This window comes from Geotrypetes seraphini, chromosome 13 (assembly GCF_902459505.1).
Source record: "Geotrypetes seraphini chromosome 13, aGeoSer1.1, whole genome shotgun sequence".
NCBI classification, from domain to species: Eukaryota; Metazoa; Chordata; class Amphibia; order Gymnophiona; family Dermophiidae; genus Geotrypetes; species Geotrypetes seraphini.
Genome location: NC_047096.1, coordinates 80,493,513 through 80,515,203, shown reverse-complemented (window position 1 = coordinate 80,515,203; position 21,691 = coordinate 80,493,513). Strand labels below are relative to the sequence as shown.

Here is a 21,691-nt window from a genome sequence, read left to right as displayed (position 1 = left end):
GATTGTTATTTTTTAGCCATGATTTTTAAAGTTGGTTTCTATGTTTATTTTATTATGTTTCTGTAAATTTTGTAAACCATTTAGTTGTAAATGATATAGAAATTTTTAAAATAAATAAAAATAAAATAGTCACACTGCAGCCCTTTTCATGAAAAAGGTCAGAGACCACTGTCATAGGTTCTCTCACCCATGGATGGAGGGATCTCAGGAAACTGGTGAGTAATTTTTGAGGGTGACCCTGCCTACATTCTCCATAGAGAATGATATGGGGACAAAATTTGTCCCCATGCCCACCCCGTCCCATCCCTGTGGGCTCCATCTCCATCCCTGTCCCATCCCTGTGAGCTCTGTCCCTGTCCCCGCCCTATCTCTATGGACTCCATCCTCATTTGCACAAGCCTCAAACACTTATGATTTTATATTTAAATATTTTTATTAAGGTATAAAAAGGGACAATATTCTGCACAACTGTTTAAAAATCACAAATAGAGCCTTCTATTTTGATTCAGTTGCCTATGTTTTTACATCATCTGGGAAGGTAATTGGATTGTCTTTCAGACATGGGTGAGGAAGAGAACCTAGTGAGTGGATGAATAGGAAAATGCTGAAAATGTTCCTTGATGCCACTGATGGATGAATCTGTTGCAGTAACAGTGAGATACTTGGGCAGCTGGGCATATGATGGAACGACTTTGCAGACGGTAGGAGTCTGCTACATCAAAGCCACACAACACACAAATGATATCATTTAACAATGGTTCATTTAAATCCAAAAGCAGCTTCTGCAGTTGTTTTAATCACTGAATTCATGTATTAAGTTGTATTAAGATGTATTAAGTTTTTTACATACTGATACTAGTCTCAAGTTTGTAAAGAATGATACGAGGACAAAGTTTGTCCCTGTCCTCGCAGACTCAATCCCTGTCCCCGTTCCATCCTTGCTGGCTCTATCCCTGTCCCCATCCTGTACCTGCAGGCTCTGTCCCTGCCCTTGCCCCACAGTTAACAGTGGGTACTCAACCCCATGACATTCTCTAGTTTTCCACTTCTGCATGCACCTTCTTTGTCCTCTTAACTCTCCCCTTCCCTCACCTGGTTCCCTCCCTAGCCTCATGGCAGAAATGGAAAATAGTTAGTGCTTCTAATGAGGATCCTCTCTCCCTGTGTGTGTGTAGGGGGAGAGGGACATACTCTGTGTCCTTTAATTTTCTCGATCTCTGTTACTCCTTTACAGATCATACTGTAGGGGTGTTTCCTTATTTGCACCTGAAGGTTAGGCCTCTCTGATGTCATAAAGCCAGAACCATTATCTGCAAGAAATCATTCCAGCCTAAACCATGCAAGAAGAGAAAGAAGAAAATATCTTTGCTGTTTATGATGCCTGATGCATTCTGAGTATGTACCAGAACTGTATTCTAGTCAAGGACATCCAGCTATGCCTACATGCTCAGCCTGTGTGAATCTTGGGGGAGGCATTGCTCTTGTGCTGTTCTTATCTAACGAAGGCGCCTCTGTTTCACAGCCTGTGCGAGACTCTATACAGAAAGGCTATTCATCTAAGTTCTGTTTCTGGATTGGCCCGGAGAGGTCATCTGACGAGATCCAAGTAAAATGTGCCTAATTGTTAGTTAGTCTGTGCTAGGATGTGAGGGAACTTGCATCTTATCATAGGTGTTCTCTGCACATCTTCTATAATAATTAAGACCTGAAAAGTTACCTCTTGTGACTCACTGCCTGAGAGAGAGAACCGGACTTTTATACATCTGGATTCCATCACATAAAGGAAACCTTTGCTGCCAATCTAATTTACAGCTTTTCCAGTGGCTAACGGACTCTTGTTCCTGTACCAAGAGAATTCTTATCTTCAGTGCTGAGAAGAAGACGTCTTTCCTTTCACCTGATTCTGTGTTATGGCCTAATCTGATGGTGAGATAAGGAATTTATCTATCTTATCAGCTGGGGTTAGATAAAAGAATTCTACTGTGGTTCGGGATAAGGAGAAGTAAAGTTACTCGGGGCTATATTTTTAGTTTGCTGCTAATCAGGAATTGTTATTATAAGGAATTATCTAGTGTGTAAGAAGTAGTTATATTCACTCATTTACTTAGGGATTATTGTGTAACTAGTGTTAAAGCCCGTTACATTAATAGGTGCTAGAAAGCAGCCCCCTTGCCCTCTCCCCCTCCAGTTCCTCCCTGACTGTCTCTCCATGGCCCCCCCTTCTGTCTCCCCCCCAAGCAAAGTTGTCTGCCTCCCAGCACACCCCTTCCCCAAAGCAGCCCCCTTTCCTTCTCCCCCTCCAGTTCCTCCCTGACTATTTCTCCATGGCCCCTCTTCTGTCTTCCCCAAGCAAAGCTGTCTGCCTCCCAGTACACCCCTCCCCCAAAGCAGCCCCCTTTCCCTCTCCCCCTCCAGTTCCTCCCTGACTGTGTCTCCGTGGCCCCCCTTCTGTCTTCCCTCCCCCAAGCAAAGCTGTCTGCCTCCCAGCACACCCCTCCCCCAAAGCAGCCCCCTTTCCCTCTCCCTCTCCAGTTCGTCCCTGACTGTGTCTCAGTGGTTCCCTTCTGTCTTCCCCCCAAGCAAAGCTGTCTGCCTCGCAGCACACCCCTCCCCCAAAGCAGCCCCCTTTCCCTCCCATCCCGCGGTATGGCCGGCTCCCTTAGTCCCTTGCCGCCCCCTTCCCGCAGTCCCGACAAACGTCCTTACTCCAGCAGGGGACGCAGCACTGTAAACACGCTGCTTCGCGGCCTTCTACTGGCCTGATTTGCTCTGCCGTGTCGGGCAGAGCAAATCAGGGCAGTAGCAGGCCGCGAAGCAGCGTGTTTAGAGTGCTGCGGCCCCTGCTGGAGTAAGAACGTTTGTCGGGACCGCGGGAAGAGAAGAGGAGCAGCGGCAAGGGACTAAGGGAGCCGATGGTAGGGTCGGATGGGAGGCTGAATGGGGGTTCGGGTGTGCCGGGGAGAGGAGCGAAGACGCCGACGACGAAAACTGTTCCGCGATCAGGTCCTGTTTGGTCTGCCACTGGCTGGAGGAGCTGAAGAGCAGGGAGTCCCATGTACAGATTCTCTGCCGGCCAGAGAGAGAGATTCGCGTGCATGCGCACTCCTACCTGCAGTGCCCTACATCTCACGGAAAACAGACGCACGCAGGTGGGAGTGCGCATGCGCGGCTTAGGGGTTTATTATATTAGATAATTATGTAATGAGATATATATATGTATTCAGATATTTTGTGAACAATAATTAGTTATTGCTGCTGGCTTGTGAATTATATTTTTCTATAATAAAATATTTCATTTATCCTTGTCTCTATTCTTAGTATAAACTGGCAAAATAACGAACCTTGGGTAAGGAGATTATGGTTTTCCCTAGCATCTGACTAAAAAAGGCACGTATTTGTTTATGTAACTGATTAGTCATCCATAAATCTTACTACACTACTCCATGTATATTTCTGATCTGTTGAACTATTTTTGATGGAAGAATGTGGAATAAACAAATTGCGATGAAGATGATAAATTATGAAGCCTACAAAGACTCATTACTACTACTGCTTATCTTTTCTATAGTGATATTAGATGTACACAGCAAAAAGGATGATTAATTATTTAAAAAGGGATAGTTAGCAAGACTAAGAATGTTATAATGCCTCTATGTCGCTCCAAGGTGTGACCTCATCTAGAGTACTGTGTTCAATTCTGGTCTCCTTAAGAAAGATATAGCGGCACTAGAAAAGGTTCAAAGAAGAGTGACCAAGATGATAAAGGGAATAGAACTCCTCTCGTATGAGGAAAGACTAAAAAGGGTAGGGCTCTTCAGCTTGGAAAAGAGACAGCTGAGGGGAGATACGATTGAAGTCTATAAAATCCTGAGTGGTGTAGAACGGGTACAAGTGATTCGATTTTTCACTTTGTCAAAAATTACAAGGACTAGGAGACACTCAATGAAGTTACGGGGAAATACTTTTAAAATCAATAGGAGGAAATATTTTTTCACTCAGAGAATAGTTAAGCTCTGGAATGCATTGCCAGAGGTTGTGCTAAGAGGGGATAGCGTAGCTGGTTTTAAGAAAGGTTTGGACAATTTCCTGGAGGAAAAGTCCATAGTTTGTTATTGAGAAAGACATGGGGAAGCCACTGCTTGCCCTGGATTGGTAGCATGGAATGTTGCTACTCTGGGTCTTTGCCAGGTACTGGTGACCTGGACTGGCCATTTAAAGGACGGGCTATGGGCTTGATGGACCCAGTAAGGCTATTCTTATATTCTTATGTACACAAAACACATTTAAAACAGTGAAATAAATCTCTGTAACATCGGAAGATGTAAAGAGTCAATTTGACAAACTGAACAGTAGTAAATCGCCTGGACTGGATGGTATACATCCCAGAGTGCTGATAGAATTGAAAAATGAACTTGCAGAGCTATTGTTAGTAATTTTTCTTTAAAAACCAGCATAGTACTAGAAGACTGGAGGGTGGCAAACATGGCGCCAATTTTTAAAAAGGGTTCCAGAGGTGATCCGTGAAATTATAGACCGGTGAGTCTGACGTCTGTGCCAGGCAAAATGATAGAGTCTATTATAAAGAACAAAATGACAGAACATATATATAAGCATGGATTAATGAGAGAAAGTCAACATGATTTTAGTCAAGGAAATCTAGCCTCACCAATCTACTGCATTTCTTTGAAGGGGTGAATGAACATGTGGCTAAAGGTGCATTTGGATTTTCAAAAGGCATTTGATAAAGTACTTCATGAAAGACTTCTGAGGAAATTAGAAGGTTATGGGATAGGAGGTAATGCCCTTTTATGGACTGAGAACTGGTTGAAAGACAGAAAACAGAGAGTGGGTTTAAATGGTCAATATTCTCAATGGAGAGTGGGGAAAGGAGTTTTTTTTTTGCCAGTGACGTTATCTAACCCTCTCAATTTTGAAAGAGGATCTCCCCAAAGAGGTCCGAGGCTTTTCCTCCTTGAACAACCATTTATGTGTTGTCTGTTTGGTTCTACTATATATATATTTTCCAGTTTTTGTGAGTGATATAATTCCTAACTGGTAAAGGGTTTTGGTTTTGATTATAAATAGTGGGGTTACCCAGGGGTCTGCACTGGGACTGCTGCTTTTTAACAAATTTATCAGTGATCTAGAGAAGGGGATAACTAGTGAGATAATTAAATTTGCTGATGACACAAAGTTGTTCAACGGAAGATTGTGAAAAATTGAAAGAGATTGGAAGACTGGGTGTCAAAATGGCAGATGGTGTTTAATGTGAGCAAGTGCAAACTGATGCACGTGGGAAAGAGAAGAACCTGAACTATAGTTATGTGATGCTGGGTTCTGTGTTAGGAGTCACTGCCCAGGAAAAGGATCTAGGTGCCATTGTTGAGGATACATTGAAACCCTGAGCTCAATGTGCAGCAGCTGCTAAGAAAGCAAACAGAATGTTAGGAATTATCAGGAAAGGAATAAAAAACAAAAATGATGCCGTTGTATCGCTCTATGGTACAGCCACACCTTGAATGCTGTTTGCAGTTCTGGTCACCATATCTCAAAAAAGATATAGTGGAAATAGAAAAGATACAGAGAAGGGTGACAAAAATGATTAAAGGGATGGGTCGACTTCCTATGAGGAAAACTAAAGCGGCTAGGGCTCTCCAGCTTGAAGAAGAGACAGCTCAGGGGTGATATGATAGACATCTATAAAATAATAAGTGGAGTGGAAAGGGTAGATGTGAATCGCTTGTTCATTCTTTCCAAAAACACTAGGACTGGTGGACATGCTATGTAGTACTACTATGTAGTAGATTTAAAACAAACTGGAGAAAATATTTCTTCATACAATGTGTAATTAAAATCTGGATTTCGTTGCCAGAGAATGTGGTGAAATCAGTTAGCTTAGCGGGGTTTAAAAGAGGTTTGGATAATTTCCTAAAAAGAAGTCCACATAGGCCCTTATTGAGATGGCTTGGGAAATCCACTGCTTATTCCTAGGATAAGAAGCAGAAAATCAGTTTTACTGCTTGGGATCTAGCTAGGTGCTTGGGACCTGGGTTGGCCACTGTTGGAAACAGGATACTGGGCTTGATGGACCTTCGGTCTGTCCCAGTATGGCAATTCTTATGTTCTTAACAGTCCCTGCTCAACAGAGCTTGCAATCTATTTAAGAGAGACAAACAGGACAGATAAGGCCCAGGGATAGAGTTTAATTTATTATTGGAATGATTTAAACAACAAGAGTACTGATCAGGTGAATAAGGGGTTAAGAATTAAAATTAACTTCAAAAAGATGTGCTTTTTGCCTGAATAGGGCCAGAGACTGGGAACGATGTAAGGACTCAGGAAGTCTATTTGAAGTGGCCCAGTAAGATGGTAGGAACAGAATATCAGGAAGTGGAGGGGAAGAGAATAGATAAGACACTTACCTGATAAACAGAGTGCTCGGGGAAGAGTGTAAGGAACAGTAGAATTAATGCACTTTAAGGCAGGAAGAGGAGGTGAAACTGTTTAACGGAGAGGGAGGGAGGCAGGCAAGTGACGAGCAGAAAAATCTTGAATGTATCAAGCAGGAGGAACTCCAAGGAATTGGAAACACTGATACCCACAAAGTTCAATGCAATTACTTACTGGTCCTGCTGTATTGTCTACTACGGATAACGAGAGTGCCTTATCAGTCTCCATTTTCCTTTGTGAATGCTTGAAAGTGAAAGTGAAGGTGAAAAAGAAAGCAAAACTTGACTTGCTCTGTGCATTAAATTGAAACTGGGATTCCAGCCAGCACAGAGGAAAACTGAGAAGCCTCAGCTGCAAGAAGCTGCTGCCTGTAGCATTATACATGACATGGGGACGATTGGAACCTGAAATCCTTTTTGTCTTAAGTCACAGAGCTCTGGAACCAAGTCTTTTATCAAACTTAATATAAAAGTAAAATATTCTGACAGGAAGAAGAAATTCCGAAATCTCAAAGCAAGCAATATCATCAAAGAAACATGTTGTTCCAATAGCTAGCAGTGGGTGAACATTTTGCTGATCGTGGCTAGTGTTATTTCCAATGTTCAGTGCCAGGCCATGTCCACCCTTCGGCATTGAACAAACAATTTATGTGGTGCTGGCTAACAAACTTTTTTAATATATATATATTTGTTGTCTCATTATTTTCTTTTCCTAATTATGTTGGTCACAGTGGTCTCTAGTTTCTGCTTTCCTCTGTCTTCCATCTCCTGTCCATTTGACATTTCTTATCTCTCCATGTCCACTTTCCATGTCCCTTCTCTCTGTCCCTATCCTTCTATATACCGGTCTATCTTTCCTCTATATGCAGCAGTTCCCTTCCCTTTGTCCCTACCTACTCCTGTTCAGAATCTTCTCTCTGTGTTCATATTCCCCCTTGTCCATCATCACCTCACCATGTCCCTCTTTCCAGCATCTCCTTAATGTGGGGAAGATTCTCAAAGCTTTGCGGTAAAAACTGACAGGCCACTGTCAAAGTTGTTCTTATAATGATTTTTTTTTAAAGTGAGTCATTCTCCAAAAACAGCACATGCAAATGAGGTTCACGGAGCGGAGTGTAGGCTCACTAAATTTATTTGAGATGAGTCGCTGATGGTAACAATCAGCACATGCACAGAATATGCCTACATATACATTAAAAACCAAAAAAGGCTCAAATCAAAGATCATCAGGAAAGATACCCACTCTCCTGCCATGTCGCATAACTTCCTGACACCCACCCCTCGCAGTGGGAGAGATGCCCACTCTCGTGCCATCACCAAACCCCCCCCCCAACAACTCCCTCCTTGCCCCCAACCAACTACACACACATGTACACACATGTACCCCCCTGCAGTAGGAGAGATGCCCACTTTCTCCCGCTGTTGCCCATTACCTGAACAACTCCCCCCATGCCCCCAACTCTACACCCCCCTCCCACTCTCCTGCCATTGCACAACCTCCCCAACAACTCCCCTCGTGCCCTGGACTCTACACATACACACACCCGCAGCGGGAGAGATGCCTACTCTCCCGCCATTGCCCAACCCCCCCCCCCAACAATTCCTCCCATGCCCCCTGACTCTACAAAGCCCTGCAGCAGGAGAGATGCCTACTCTTTTCTGCCGTCGCCCAACTCCACCCCCCCCCGACAACTCCACCCATACCCCCAACAACTCCACCCCCAACCCTCCCTACCTTATTCAGGAAATCTAGCCAGCAGGCCAGGAAGTCCAGCTGGCAGACCCGCCTCTTATAAAATGGCGGGCCTTTCCCTTCCTGGTGCAGGAGGGGGCCTAAAGCTCTGATTGGCCCAGATTGCTTAAGAAACTGTGCCAGCCAAAGCCTTAGGCCCCTCTCCAGCACATCCCAGGATGCCCTGGAAAGGAGAAGGCCTGCCATTATGTAAGAAGACGTAGGCCTGCCAAGGAGCATGTAGGTGTCCCTCCAGCTGGACTTCCTGAATAAGTTAGGGAGGGGCGAGGAGGATGACGGTGAAAGAGAGTGGGCATCTCTCCCACTGCAAGGGTGTGTGTGTGTGTGTGTGTAGGGTCTTGGGCACGGGGGGAGTTGTCGTGGGGGTTGGGCGATGGCTGGAGAGAGTGGGAATATTTTCCACTATGGGTGGGGGCTGGGGTTAGCTGTGTCAGGTGATTGTGCCATGTGACAGAAGAGAGTGGGCATCTCTCTTGCTGATCTTCAATTTGGAATTTGCATTTTTATATTTTAATTTGTATATGGAAGGGGTTGTCTGAGCTGGCAAATCTTACTCTACTGTCAGTGCCTGAGCCAATCAGGCACTGATCAGAAAGTAAAACTACACAACTCAGACCTGTCTGCAAATTTTGGCCACAAATGTGGCACAATGAGGTTAGGGAATCACTCAGCGATCATAGAGAATTGCTCAAAGTGCTCATTTTAATATTAATGACTTCGTTGTACTACATTTGCATGGCAGAATCGGAGACTTCTAGAAAACTTTTAAAAGTCTACGGTAAGCCGTTTTGATAAACTGCCACTAAACTACATGCACACAAAACCAGCTGGAACCGGTGTAGCGAGCACGTTAAAGGCACATTATAGTTTTGAGAATCTTCCCCTCAGTCTCTGGCCCTATGCTTCCTCATGTCCAGCATATGTCTTCTGTGTTCCTATTCCACCTCTTACAAGTCTACCATCCCCCTCTATATCCATATCCCTCTCCCATGGACAGTTTGCTCTCTATATTTCCCATGTCCAGCACTGCCTCTCTGTGTCCATATGTAGGGTTATCAGATGTCCGAATTTCCCCAGACAGGTCCTCCTTTTCAAGGACATGTCTGGGGGAGTCCGGACGGCTTTACAAAATCCGGCACTTTGTACGGGTTTTGAAAAGCTTGCTCGAAATCGCGTTGAGCAGGAGGGCATCCTCGTATGTTTGCGGTGCCCTCCTGCCCGACGAGAGCAGGCATTGGGGGCCGGAGCTAGGGTGGGATTGGGGGGGGGGGGACTTGGGCGTAATGGTGTGGGGCTGAGTGGAACTGGGCGGGTCTGGGCTCAGGTCTAGGGGTCCGGATTTTACTAAAGTAAAATCTGGTAACCCTATCCATATGCCCGCTGTGTTCAGCATTGACCTTCTGTGTACCTAATGCACCGCGATCAGCATTGCTCCTTTGGGGTCCCTATCTCATCCCTCATTCAGCAAAGCTTTTTTTTCTATCCAACATTGCTGGATTGTGAGAGGTGGGGGGACAGGAGCCAGAGATAGGAGATGCTGGCCTTGGTTTGCTACTGTATTTGGTGTGACTGTGTGTGTGTGTGTTTTGGAAACTGCTGGTGCTAGTCTGAAAACTGGCATTTTAATTGCCAGTCTGAAGGGTCTGCGGGCAGCCAGCCTGGCTATTAAAAAACAACCAGGCCAGCTGAAAACCAGCCTGTTGGCAATCCTAGAAATATAAAACTACTTTAGGATGTCAATTTAAAACTGGAACTGGCCTAAAATATCTCTGTCCTGGAATTCTGTAAATTGGCAGCTCTGAGAATATGAAGTATGCTTTTTGCCCACAATATTGTGCTTATTTGTAGACACCAAGGAAGAAGTAGAGAAAGGCATGAAAGAACGAAGAAAGAAGGTCACAAATGACAAGTGAAGAAAGCATGTTATATTATGTTATGTTATGTTACTTATGCAATTCTTTCCCCTCTGCATTTGAGGGGGGGAGGAACATGTGTACATCTGCGTGTGTGTGTTGACTATCTCTGTGATCTCTATGTATGTCTCTGACTAGGAGAGAAAAGCAGTGGAGTAGTAGTGTAAATGGAGCTGTTGCTAAATATTCTGTTGGCTTAGAAAGAAAAATAAAATTAAACCATGAACCATTGGCTGGCCGATGTTCCTCCCTCCTTTTGGTATTGGAGGAACAAACTACATGAGCTGATGGGCTGGGAGGCCCGGCTGGCTTGTTCCTCTCGTCGTAAGAGTAGAGACTTTATTCACACTTGGTCTCCTTACTTGGACAGTTTGCCGCCACGAAGTCGTAGTCGAATTGTGAACAGATTGCAACTGTATTCTGCTCCACCTGTCTGACCTGGGATTTTTTTCTGTTCGGGTAGGGGGGAAAGTGGGGTTTGGGGGGAGGGGGGGTATGGGTTTGTTGGGGGGTGTTTGGGTCTCTTTGTTCCCTGAGAGGACATCAGAGTCCAGTCCTCTTTGGGGGGGAGGTGGCCCTCTTTTGACTGTTATTGGAAATGTTACAATCCTTCTCTGTGTTCTGTGGTTGTGAGTTGTTATTTTCTTTACCAATAAAAAAAGTTTCATAATAATAAAATTAAACCAACTGTTATAATATATCTAAGCATTAGAGGATGCTGTCAACAGCATTTTATCAGAAAGTTTAACCACAAGGCCATAGACATAGCAACTTGATATTTTAACTTTGAATTCCTCCCTTCTCTTTTTCTTTCTTTCTTTCTTTTTTTTAATTCTTTATTGATTTTCTAAACTTCAATAGTGCAATACACAAATATATAACATATAATTATAAGACAATAAAAACACATTCAACTTACAAATAAACATATCCAACCATTTTCTCCCACCCTCCCAATGATTATTCAATAAAACACAGAAACATAGATTTTCCCAATAACCTTACCCTATTCAAATTAATAATATCCTCCCATCCTCCCACCCATCCCAAGGGGTCCTTTTATCAAGCCGCGTTAGCTGGGTTAGCACGTTGGACATTTCATCACGCGCTAACCCCCGCGGCCGGCTAAACAACTAATGCCTGCTCAATGCAGGCGTTAGCGGCTAGCGCGGCAGGCAGTTTAACACGCGATATTACATGCGTTAAATCCCTACCGCAGCTTGATAAAAGGACCCCCAAGTATACATACTCAGTAGTCAGAATTAGGACAGAAATAGCCCCCCCCCCATCTTCCCTGGATGTATATGAACACCTGGCAGCCGTCTGGTCAAAGACCAGCGCCCTAACTGAGACTAACCCTACTTGCATACATTCTGGTTCAGCAGGAACTTGTCTAACTTTGTCTTGAATCCCTGGAGGGTATTTTCCCCTAAGACAGACTCTGGAAGAGCTTTCCAGTTTTCTACCATTCTCTGGGTGAAGAAGAACTTCCTTATGTTCGTATGGAATCTATCCCCTTTCAATTTTACAGAGTGCCCTCTCTTTTTCCCTACCTTGGAGAGGGTGAACAACCTGTCCTTATCTACTAAGACTATTCCCTTCAGTACCTTGAACATTTCGATCATGTCCCCTCTCAATCTCCTTTGCTCAAGGGAGAAGAGGCCCAGTTTCTCTAATCTTTCGTTGTACGGCAACTCCTCCAACCCCTTAACCATCTTAGTCGCTCTTTCCTGGACCCTTTTGAGTAGTATCGTGTCCTTTTTCATGTACGGCGACCAGTGCTGGACGCAGTACTCCAGGTGAGGGCGTACCATGGCCTGATACAGCGGCATGATAACCTTCTCAGATCTGTTCGTGATCCCCTTCTTTATCATTCCAAGCATTCTGTTTGCCCTTTTCGCCGCCGCAGCACATTGCGCGGATGGCTTCATCGACTTGTCGATCAGAACTCCCAAGTCTCTTTCCTGGGAGGTCTCTCCAAGTACCGCCCCGGACATCCTGTATTCGTGCATGAGATTTTTGTTACCGACATGCATCAGTTTATACTTATCCACATTGAACCGCATCTGCCATGTCGATGCCCATTCCTTGAGCCTGATTATGTCACGTTGCAGATCTTCGCAATCCCCCTGTGTCTTCACTACTCTGAATAACTGTATCATCCGCAAATTTAATCACCTCACTCGTCGTACCTATGCCCAGATCATTTATAAAGATGTTGAAAATAAACAAAAATTGACTCATAAGAACATAAGAAGTAGCCTCCGCTGGGTCAAACAAGAGGTCCATCGTGCCCAGCAGTCCGCACCCGCGGCGGCCCATCAGGTCCATGACCTGTCAGTGGTCCCTGAACTCATCCTATAACCTATCACTACTTCTATCTGTACTCCTCAATCCCCTTCTCCTTCAGGAATTTATCTAAACACACTTTGAATCCCTGTATTGTGTTCTGTTCAATCACAGCTTCCGGGAGTGCGTTCCATGTGTCCACCTCTCTCTGGGTGAAGAAGAACTTCCTGGCATTGGTTCTAAACCTGTCCCCTTTCAGTTTCTCCGAGTACCCCCTTGTACTTGATGTTTCCCACAGTCTGAAGAATCTATCCTTATCTACCTTATCTATGCCTTTCAGGATCTTAAAAGTTTCTATCATTTCTCCTCTAAGTCTCCCCTTTTCCAGGGAGAACAGCCCCAGCTTTTCCAGCCTGTCGGCATATGACAAGTTTTCCATACCTCTTATCATTTTCGTCGCTCTTCTCTGGACCCCCTCAAGTATTGCCATGTCCTTCTTGAGGTACGGCGACCAATACTGGACACAGTACTCCAAATGCAGGTGTACCATAGCACGATACAGCGGCATGATGACTTCCTTTGTCCTGGTCGTGATACCCTTCTTGATAATACCCAGCATTCTGTTGGCTTTCTTTGAAGCTGTCGCACATTGTGCTGATGCTTTCATTGTTGTATCCACCAGCACACCCAGGTCTCTTTCGAGGTTGCTTACCCCTAGTAATGATCCCCCCATTGTATAGCTGAACATCGGGTTCTTTTTCCCAACATGCATGACCTTGCATTTCTCTATATTAAAACACATCTGCCACTTTTTCGCCCACTCTTCCAGCTTCGTTAGGTCTCTTTGCGGGTCTTCACAGTCTTCCGTGGTTCTAACCCTGCTGCAGAGTTTGGTGTCATCCGCAAATTTGATAACCTCACATTTCGTCCCTGTCTCCAGATCGTTTATAAATATGTTGAACAGGAGCAGTCCCAACACCGACCCCTGCAGAACTCCGCTCGTGACCCATTGAAAGTCTGAGTATTGGCCTTTTACTCCAAACCTCTGTTTTCTGCCCGCCAACCAGTGTTTAATCCATCGGTGTACAACCCCTCCACCCCATGGTTCCACAGCTTCTTAAGCAGCCGTTCATGGGGTACCTTGTCGAAGGATTTTTGGAAGTCGAGGTAAATGATGTCTATGGGTTCCCCTTTGTCCATCTGGCTGTTTATTCCCTCAAAGAAGTGTAGTAAGTTCGTGAGGCATGACCTTCCCTTGCAGAAGCCATGCTGGCTCGCCCTCAGCTGCCCATTCTTTTCTATGTACTTACAGATGCTGTCCTTGATCAGTGCTTCCATCATCTTTCCCGGAACCGAAGTCAAGCTCACCGGCCTGTAGTTTCCCGGGTCACCTCTCGATCCCTTCTTAAAGATAGGCGTGACATTTGCTATTTTCCAGTCCTCCAGGATCTCCCCAGTTTTCAAGGATAGGTTACATATTTGCCGGAGTGTTTCCGCTATTTCCCTTCTCAGTTCTTTTAGCACCCGTGGGTGGATTTCATCTGGGCCCGGTGATTTGTCGCTTCTCAATCTATCTATCTGTCGGAGGACGTCCTCATGGCTTACCTCTATTCGCTCCAGCTTTTCATCTTGATCCCCACTTATGGTCTCCTCGGGTTCTGGTACATTGGATGTGTCTTCGCTCGTGAAGACCGACGAGAAGAACTTGTTTAACCAGTCCGCTACCTCTTTTTCCTCCTTTATCACTCCCTTTCTGTCTCCATCATCCAACGGTCCCATTTCCTCCCTCGCCGGTTGTTTCCCCTTTACGTACCTGAAGAACGGTTTGAAGTTTCTCGCTTCCCCAGCCAACTACTCTTCGTACTCTCTTTTTGCTTTCCTAACCACCCGGTGACATTCTTTCTGGTGTTGTTTGTGTTCTTTCCGGTTTTCCTCAGTTTGGTCCTTTTTCCACTTTCTAAATGATGCTTTCTTGTCTCCTACTGCCTTCTTCACTTCCTTTGTTACCCACACCGGTTTTTTTGTTCGATTTTGTTTGCACCCTTTCCTAAACCTGGGGACGTACAGGTTTTGCGCTTTTTGCACCGTGTCCTTGAGTAGGGACCAGGCTTCCTCTACGGTCTCCATTTTCCGTGAGCTGTTTCTGAGTTTCTTTTTCACCATTTTTCTCATAGCATCATAGTTTCCTTTTCTAAAGTTGAGTGCTGTCGCTGTGGTTCTCTTTACTTTTGATGTTCCTACCTCTAATTTATACTGGATCATATTGTGATCGCTGTTCCCTAGTGGCCCTACTACTGCCACCTCCTTGGCGGGTCCCCCTAGTCCGTTGAGGATGAGGTCGAGAGTGGCATCTCCTCGAGTTGGTTCCTTGACCAGCTGTTCCATGAAGCAATCCTTTACAGCCTCTAGGAACTTGGTTTCCCTCGCACTGTTGGAGTGTCTAATACTCCAGTCTATCCCAGGGTGGTTGAAATCCCCCATCACCATCACACTTCTGCTTATGCATTCCTGCCTCAGTTCTGCTTCTAGATCATTGTCGCTTGCTTCTGGTTGTCCAGGTGGGCGATAGTATAGTCCCAATTTGGTGTCAGCTCCCTTTCTCCCTGGTAACTTAACCCATAGGGATTCCAACCCTTCCGCCCTCGTTGCCGTATCCATCTTGGTCGACTGAATGGAGTCTTTTATGTATATCGCTATTCCTCCACCCTTCTTGTATGTCCTGTCTCTCCTATAGAGTTTATACCTTGGCAGTACAACGTCCCATTTGTTGTCCTCAGACCACCATGTTTCTGTGATTCCAATTATGTCTAGGTCTTCTTTGTTGGCCATGACCTCTAGCTCTCCCATTTTGGTCTTAAGATTCCTTGCATTGGTGTACAGACAATTTAAGTCTCGGTTTTCTGCTTTCCCTGCCGTGTGTCTTCGTGGTTTGATTCTCTTGTCATCGTTCCCCTGAGCCGCCAGCCCCTGAGTTTCTTTTAGTTCATCGCCTTCCTGTGGTTTTCTTCGTCCTCAGTTGGCTTCCTCATTCCTGCATATCCCTCTAGTTTCTGCTGTTTTTCCTTCTCTTCGCTCTCTGTTATTACTTGTTCCTTGGACCCCTGTAGATCGTCCTTGAGTCCTCCTTTGCCTTTTTCCCGCTTGTCTTTGAGGCCTAATTTGCATTTTTCCCATGCAGTATCTTCATTGGATACTCCTGTCCGAAGCGTCGTCTCCAGATCGGCTGTCGGCTTTCCCCCTCGTCAGTTTAAAGCCTTGTCTATTGCGCTCTTGATATTATTTGCCAGCATTCTTGTTCCTGTCGTGCTCAGGTGCAGGCTGTCCTTCCTGTAGAGCTTGTTCTTTCCCCAAAAAGTTGACCAGTTCCTAACAAAGTGGAAACCTTCCTCTTCGCACCATCTCCTCAGCCATGTGTTTATTGCTTGCAGCTCGGTCTGCCTCCTCACATCCACCCTCGGTACTGGCAGGATCTCTGAGAACGCTATCCTCCGTGTCCTCAGCTTCAATTTCCTCCCCAGGATCCAGAACTGCTCGGTTAGTGTAGTCCTGTTGTAGTTTCTTCCGCTGACATCGTTTGTTCCAACGTGGATCATCACTGCTGTCTCAGCTCCATCCAGGATCCTCTCGATTCTGTCGGTGATGTCCTTTGTTCTTGCCCCTGGGAGACATGTCACTAGCCGGTCCTCTATAGTGAAGTAATATAAGAAGTAATTTAGTATTATAAACTGTCTAGGTAACCTTTGATAGATGGTATATCAAATATGTAATAAACTTGGAAACTTGAGCCTTCTAGGGACAGAGAAAGTACCTGAGTGTAATATACTCTATAAACTGCTTTGATTGTACCACAGAAAGGTAATTTTTAAAGGACCTAATAACTAAAATAATGTATTTTATTTTCATTAACAAGGGGTATGGTATTTCAGAGAGCATACAGACGAGGTGATGTGATGAGTGCAATATGGGCAGGTAAGTTTAACTTTGCCCTCTGAGCATGCTCTGTGTGGTTTCCCTACTGTCGTCATTGGGAAGTGAAGTAATAAATGCATTCTGTGCTTGGAGCAAAGTGGGGCTGAAATGCTTCATGAAATGCCTCTTTTGCCTTATTCACTGCTGTTCCTTCAGTCTCCCACACAGGTTCTGCTTCATGTATGAATAGTAAATGTTTTCATTTCCCAAATAGCTATTTGCTTCTGGCTGTTTTCCACTGGCCCCATGATTTGCACAACCAGAGTGATTATCAATAGACCTTTCAAACTGGTAAGCAGAATGCTTTGGAGCAAGAAATTAGGTCACATAGAAGGGCAGGGAAAAGAGAAATAAGATTGAAACCAAGATATTGCATGTGATTAATTTGTCCTTTAGTTCATTAATCTATTATATAATCAGAACAATATTCGGTCTAACATTGAAGGTTTCTTGTTGAATCAAGCTCCAGCTATTTCAAATTGTAATTACAATATGTAGAAATAAAGGTCATCTTTTTATTGGACCTAATACATGGGAAGGACAAGTTTGAAATGTTGTGGACAGCTTGTTTACTTCATACCAGCAGGTCTACAAGATGATTTTCAAAAGAAAATTCCCCATGAGTGCTCCGAGAATTCTGTCTTTTGCATACTTTGCAGGCAAAATGTACATATGGATATTTCATATGTACATTTTGCACATGAGACTTTGGGCTCTTTTTACTAAGGTGCGCTAATGGTTTTAGCGCACGCTAGATGCTAACGCCTCCATAGAGCTTGCGTTAGTATTTTTCATTTAGCGCGGGGTTTGCGCACCATAGTTAAAGGAGCCTTTTGCCTCAACCCTACCCTTGACACTATCTCTTTCTACTGCTAACAAATGTTAAGATCAGTGCCATGCTTTTATCCACATGCGGGTGCAGGAGGCCAATTTCAAAGAGCCTATATACAGTGGTGCCTCACACAACGAACTTAATTCGTTCCAGGAGCAAGTTTGTTATGCGAAAAGTTCGTTATGTGAAACGCGTTAAGAGCAGTGACTAACGACTGCCTGCAGTGCCTGTGCGGAAGGATGCAATACATCGGCAGCGATCGTGGAAGCTCGGGCGACTTCGTTGTGTGAAACGAAGTTCGTTGTATGAATCAAGACATGAAGTTCGTTGTGTGCAGCGTTCGCTGTGCGAGGCGTTCGTTATGCGAGGCACCACTGTATACACACAAATCCTTTCTTGACTTGCTTGTGGAAGCTACATTACTTCCATCAAATCAAGAGAAAAAAATGTTTCTCCACAAAGGTATTGCCTTGCTCTCTCCTTATTTTATCTTGTGCTTATATAAGTTTTATTTTTGTCTTTAACCTTTAGCCTGCTCCACTAATATAGCATTCCTCTTTACCTTTCCTGCCTTGAATAATATACTGTATATACATTACATTAGAAGAGAAGCTTGTCGTTGCTGAACCTTACCTCTTTTTTCCCCTTTGCAGGTTTGTTTGGAGATGAGGATGGGCTGGGGTGGGTATCAATATGAACTCCACTAACATGGAACAGGAGGATGTTACTGGCTAGACTTTACGGTAGATGTTATGCAAACAATGGGATGGTTGGATAGGTTGGAGTGAGCTTGGACGGCAACTTCAGCAGTTGGAACCTAGGACAATACCAGACTTTACAGTCTACAGCCCAGAAATATCAAAGAAGAGACAAGTTAATCTAATCATGTATTTTTTAATGAGTATAACTAGATGGACCGTTCAGGTCTTTATCTGCCGTCATTTACTATGTTACTAAGTATAAATCTCAGAGCAGCTATTACTAAACTGAATGTAGACAACTACCAGTTACAGAATTTCAAGATGGAAATATGAGGACTAATTTGCATAGCATATTGCGCCCTAAATGCAGAAACTGAAAGAAGCATGCTTTGCAGACAAGAGCAATGATTGCTTTCCTTGCTGAGGTCAGTCGGTTTACAAATGTGACAATCACTGACAACATCGCATAAAAGATGTTATACATACGAAACAATGTGATATAGTTGTATGAAGGAGTGCTGGAAAGATCTCAGCCCAACCAAGAAGAGAATAACGTGGATATGGTTCAGTAAATGATCTGAAACAATCTCAAAAACGTAGAATTGACCCAGCAGAGGCATTGCTTATGTTCTTATGTTCTTATGTATTAATTTACAAACAAATCTTTTCCAGATACAGAGAAGCAGAAAAACTAGAGGACATAATTTGAAGTTGCGGGCGGTAAACTTAGGAATATTTTCAGGAAATACTTTTTCACAGTAAGAGTGGTGATTGCTTGGAACGGCCTCCCAGTGGAGGTGGTGGAGACAAAACATGTATCTGAATTCAAGAAAGTTTGGGATAAGTACATTGGATCTCTAAGGGAAAGAAGGGGATAAAAGATGACATAGTTATGCAGACTAGATAGACCATATGGTCTTTATCTGCCTTCATTTTGTATGTTGATTCCATACATGGTCTGGACAGTTGATCATTCATTTATTGGACCACCAAAAGGACCTCACTTGGACTTGCATCTTGTCTCATAGTGGATTGGATGAGGAATGCTCAGAGAAAACAGAAGATACCTCTTTCCTGAATCAAGAAGGCAAGGCAAGAAAACAAACCAAGGCAAGGTGACTGGTTGGTTCTCGATCACCTTAGACACTGACTCGACACGATCGTGTTTCAGCCCAAAAGGGCCTGCCTCAGGTTTCTAATTATTTGAACTGAAGAGAGAGAATTACTTGATGGTGCACAGTCTTGTGAAAATTTTCTTCTAGTCTTTAAAAAGACTTTTTATTTGTTTGATTGCAAAAGGATGATATTATTAACAACAATTGTTCAAGAGTGTTTTTGCCAGCATTATGACCCACACAAAGTATTGTAGGGAGAGCTGCAAAATCCTTAGAAAATGAAACTTTAACAAGCTCATAATTGAAAAAAATTTTAATTGGCTGATAGGTGCCCACCTGATTCTATAAAAGGTAGGTGCCTATAGGATGGTACCTAGTGGTGACTGATGCCTAAGTGGACATGTTCAATGGCAGAGATAGACATAGGCACCGCTAGGCATAATAATCTAAAGCAAGCATGTCAAACTCAAAGGCTGACACGGGCCAAATAAACAAGACATTTAAGTTTATGTGGGCCGCAATAAAGAAAAAATGTAATTTTTCATAGAAACTTAGGTTTATTTTGAAAAGTTGTTTTTCCTGGCCATTGAAGGAGCTCCATCTGTAGCTACAGAAGTTAGTTTTGACAGAGGTACATTGTATTTTTGCAAAAGTTCATAAACACAATTTAATATATCTTGTTCCATTGTAGTGCTACGCATCGGTAACTTACCAGACACAGAATAATTGCACAAAATAATAAGTGTAACATAAATAAACCCATACTCATATTTTTATTGTAATCCGAAGGTGAAAAATTTCCTGTTAGTAGGTATTATTATTGTCTGATTCACTGCTAGTATTAGTGGGGGGAAGTGGTGCGTTATGACTAGGGGTGCAAACTTATCTTGGGTACCAAAAGCATCTGCATCGTAGTACTTAATAAAAATAAGCAACTGGTTATACTCGTACGTTGTATCATTGTTTTTGACTGGCTTAGATAGGTGACTGCTCGGCGCCAATGGACTGCGAGAGAAATTTTGTGACTCTAGTTATGACTTATTGGATTGTGAATTGGCAACAAAGTTCTCTAATTGTTATAAACTTAGTGTGCTTCAAGATAAAAATCAACGTAAATAAAAAAAACTACACCAAAACAATTTATATATATAATCATTTTTTGTTGTTGTTCAGGTGTCCTCAGTGTGAAAGCATAAGCCAGTTGAACGGCATTTCAGCAGTATGCTAAACACCATCATAGGACCACCAATGTGTATGTGTTTTGGTTTTGTTTTTTTTTTAATAGTGAGTTACATCAATCAGTCAATAAACAGTGCTAATGATATATCTCTGGTTGCACACTTTATTTAAATATTGAAAGCTCAAGTCCAGGTTACTTATCAAGTCCAGGGGAGTGTGTTGCGCAGTGGTTAAAGCTACAGCCTCAGCACCCTGGGGTTGTGGGTTCAAATCCCATGCTGCTCCTTGTGACCCTGGGCAAGTCACTTAATCCCCCCATTGCCCCAGGTACATTAGGTAGATTGTGAGCCTTCCGGGACAGACAGGGAAAAATGATTGAGTACCTGAATAAATTCATGTAAACCGTTCTGAACTCCCCTGAGATAACAGTATAGAAAAATTTAATAAAAATTTTAAAAAAATTAAAAAATTATCTCAATGAACCAGTGGCATTTGTAGGTCAATATGATCGGCTAATTAAGCTGTGCAATAGCATTCATTTTTTATGGCTTGCTCAAACCAACAGACAGGGCAGGATTAACCAATAGGCCAAGTAGGCATGTGCCTAGGGCCCGAAATGGTCAGGGGGGCCCGATGAAGGAGGGCATCAACATTGTTTTTTCCACATGGCGATGGACCCCTCCAGCATCAATCGGCAATGCAGGCCCCACCCCCACTGACAGAAAGTAAGACAAGCAAGCAATGTGGGTAAGAAAGGCAACGGGAACTGTAATTTTGCAAGCGGTGCTGCTTGCCCAAAGCTTCCTTCTGACGCAGCTTCCTGTTTCCGCCTGGACTCATGGTGGGGTGGGGTAGGGCGGGGCAGGGGGCCCAGTGTACTTGTGTGCCTAGGGGCCCTCGATGAATTAATCCTGCCCTGCCAACAGAGCTCAGTTTCGGAAATCACTCCTTCATCTGGAACCTCCCAAATTTTCAAGTCAAGCCATAAGCAACTGTGAACTCTATTAGCAAGAGCTCCCAGAATGATTAGAGAAGAACTTTGCTGCCAATTGTGATTTAGAGCACAGTTCTTCAACCGCCGGTCCGCGGACCGGTGCCGGTCCGCTGAAAATTCCTGCCGGTCCGCGCAGGGCCAGCGAGATGGACGCTGTTAAATTTCCTGCCCTGGTGGTGTTCGGGGAAATCTTCTGTTCCTCCCAGCCTCGGGCAATCAAGACAGGCTGCTGACGTTGGGCATTCCCTCTGAGTCTTGCCTATGCGGAAACAGGAAGTTGAAACAAAATAGGCGGGACTCAGAGAGGGAAGGTCCCGACGTCAGCAGCCTGTCTTGATCGCGGCCCCTGCCGAGTCGCCGAAGAGGGCCGCGGGGAAGCGGCAAGTAGAAGGGAGATGGTCAGCGTGCGCGGTGGGGGGCAGCGTGTGGATTGGGGCCATCAGCAGCGTCTGTGCTGAGAGTCTGCCCACTTGCAGGATGCGGCGGATAGGGGCCTC

The 21,691-nt window shown here is 44.2% G+C and overlaps 2 protein-coding genes across 8 annotated transcripts in view; one reads left to right on the top strand and one right to left on the bottom strand.

Moving 5' to 3' along the window:
* The window catches only part of CALCOCO2 (calcium binding and coiled-coil domain 2), an 86,756-nt gene extending 79,978 nt beyond the window's left edge, over nt 1–6,778 (bottom strand). For 2 of the 3 annotated variants that reach the window (XM_033918409.1, XM_033918410.1), the window contains exon 1: nt 6,625–6,778. In XM_033918409.1, coding sequence (XP_033774300.1) covers nt 6,625–6,678 — 54 coding nt within the window. In that variant the 5' untranslated portion in view covers nt 6,679–6,778. The remainder of the gene's footprint in view (nt 1–6,624) is intronic. The other variant, XM_033918411.1, reaches the window with a different exon arrangement.
* HOXB9 (homeobox B9) overlaps nt 1–21,691 on the top strand; it is a 46,701-nt gene that overhangs the window by 7,355 nt on the left and 17,655 nt on the right. For 2 of the 5 annotated variants that reach the window (XR_004536792.1, XR_004536795.1), the window contains exon 2: nt 16,315–16,373. The exons of 2 other annotated variants lie outside the window; for them this stretch is intronic. The gene's annotated coding sequence lies outside the window, so the exon portion shown is untranslated. Of the gene's footprint in view, nt 1–10,307; nt 10,575–16,314; nt 16,374–17,858; nt 18,038–21,691 lie in introns of those variants that run through there. One more of the 5 variants, XR_004536796.1, reaches the window with a different exon arrangement.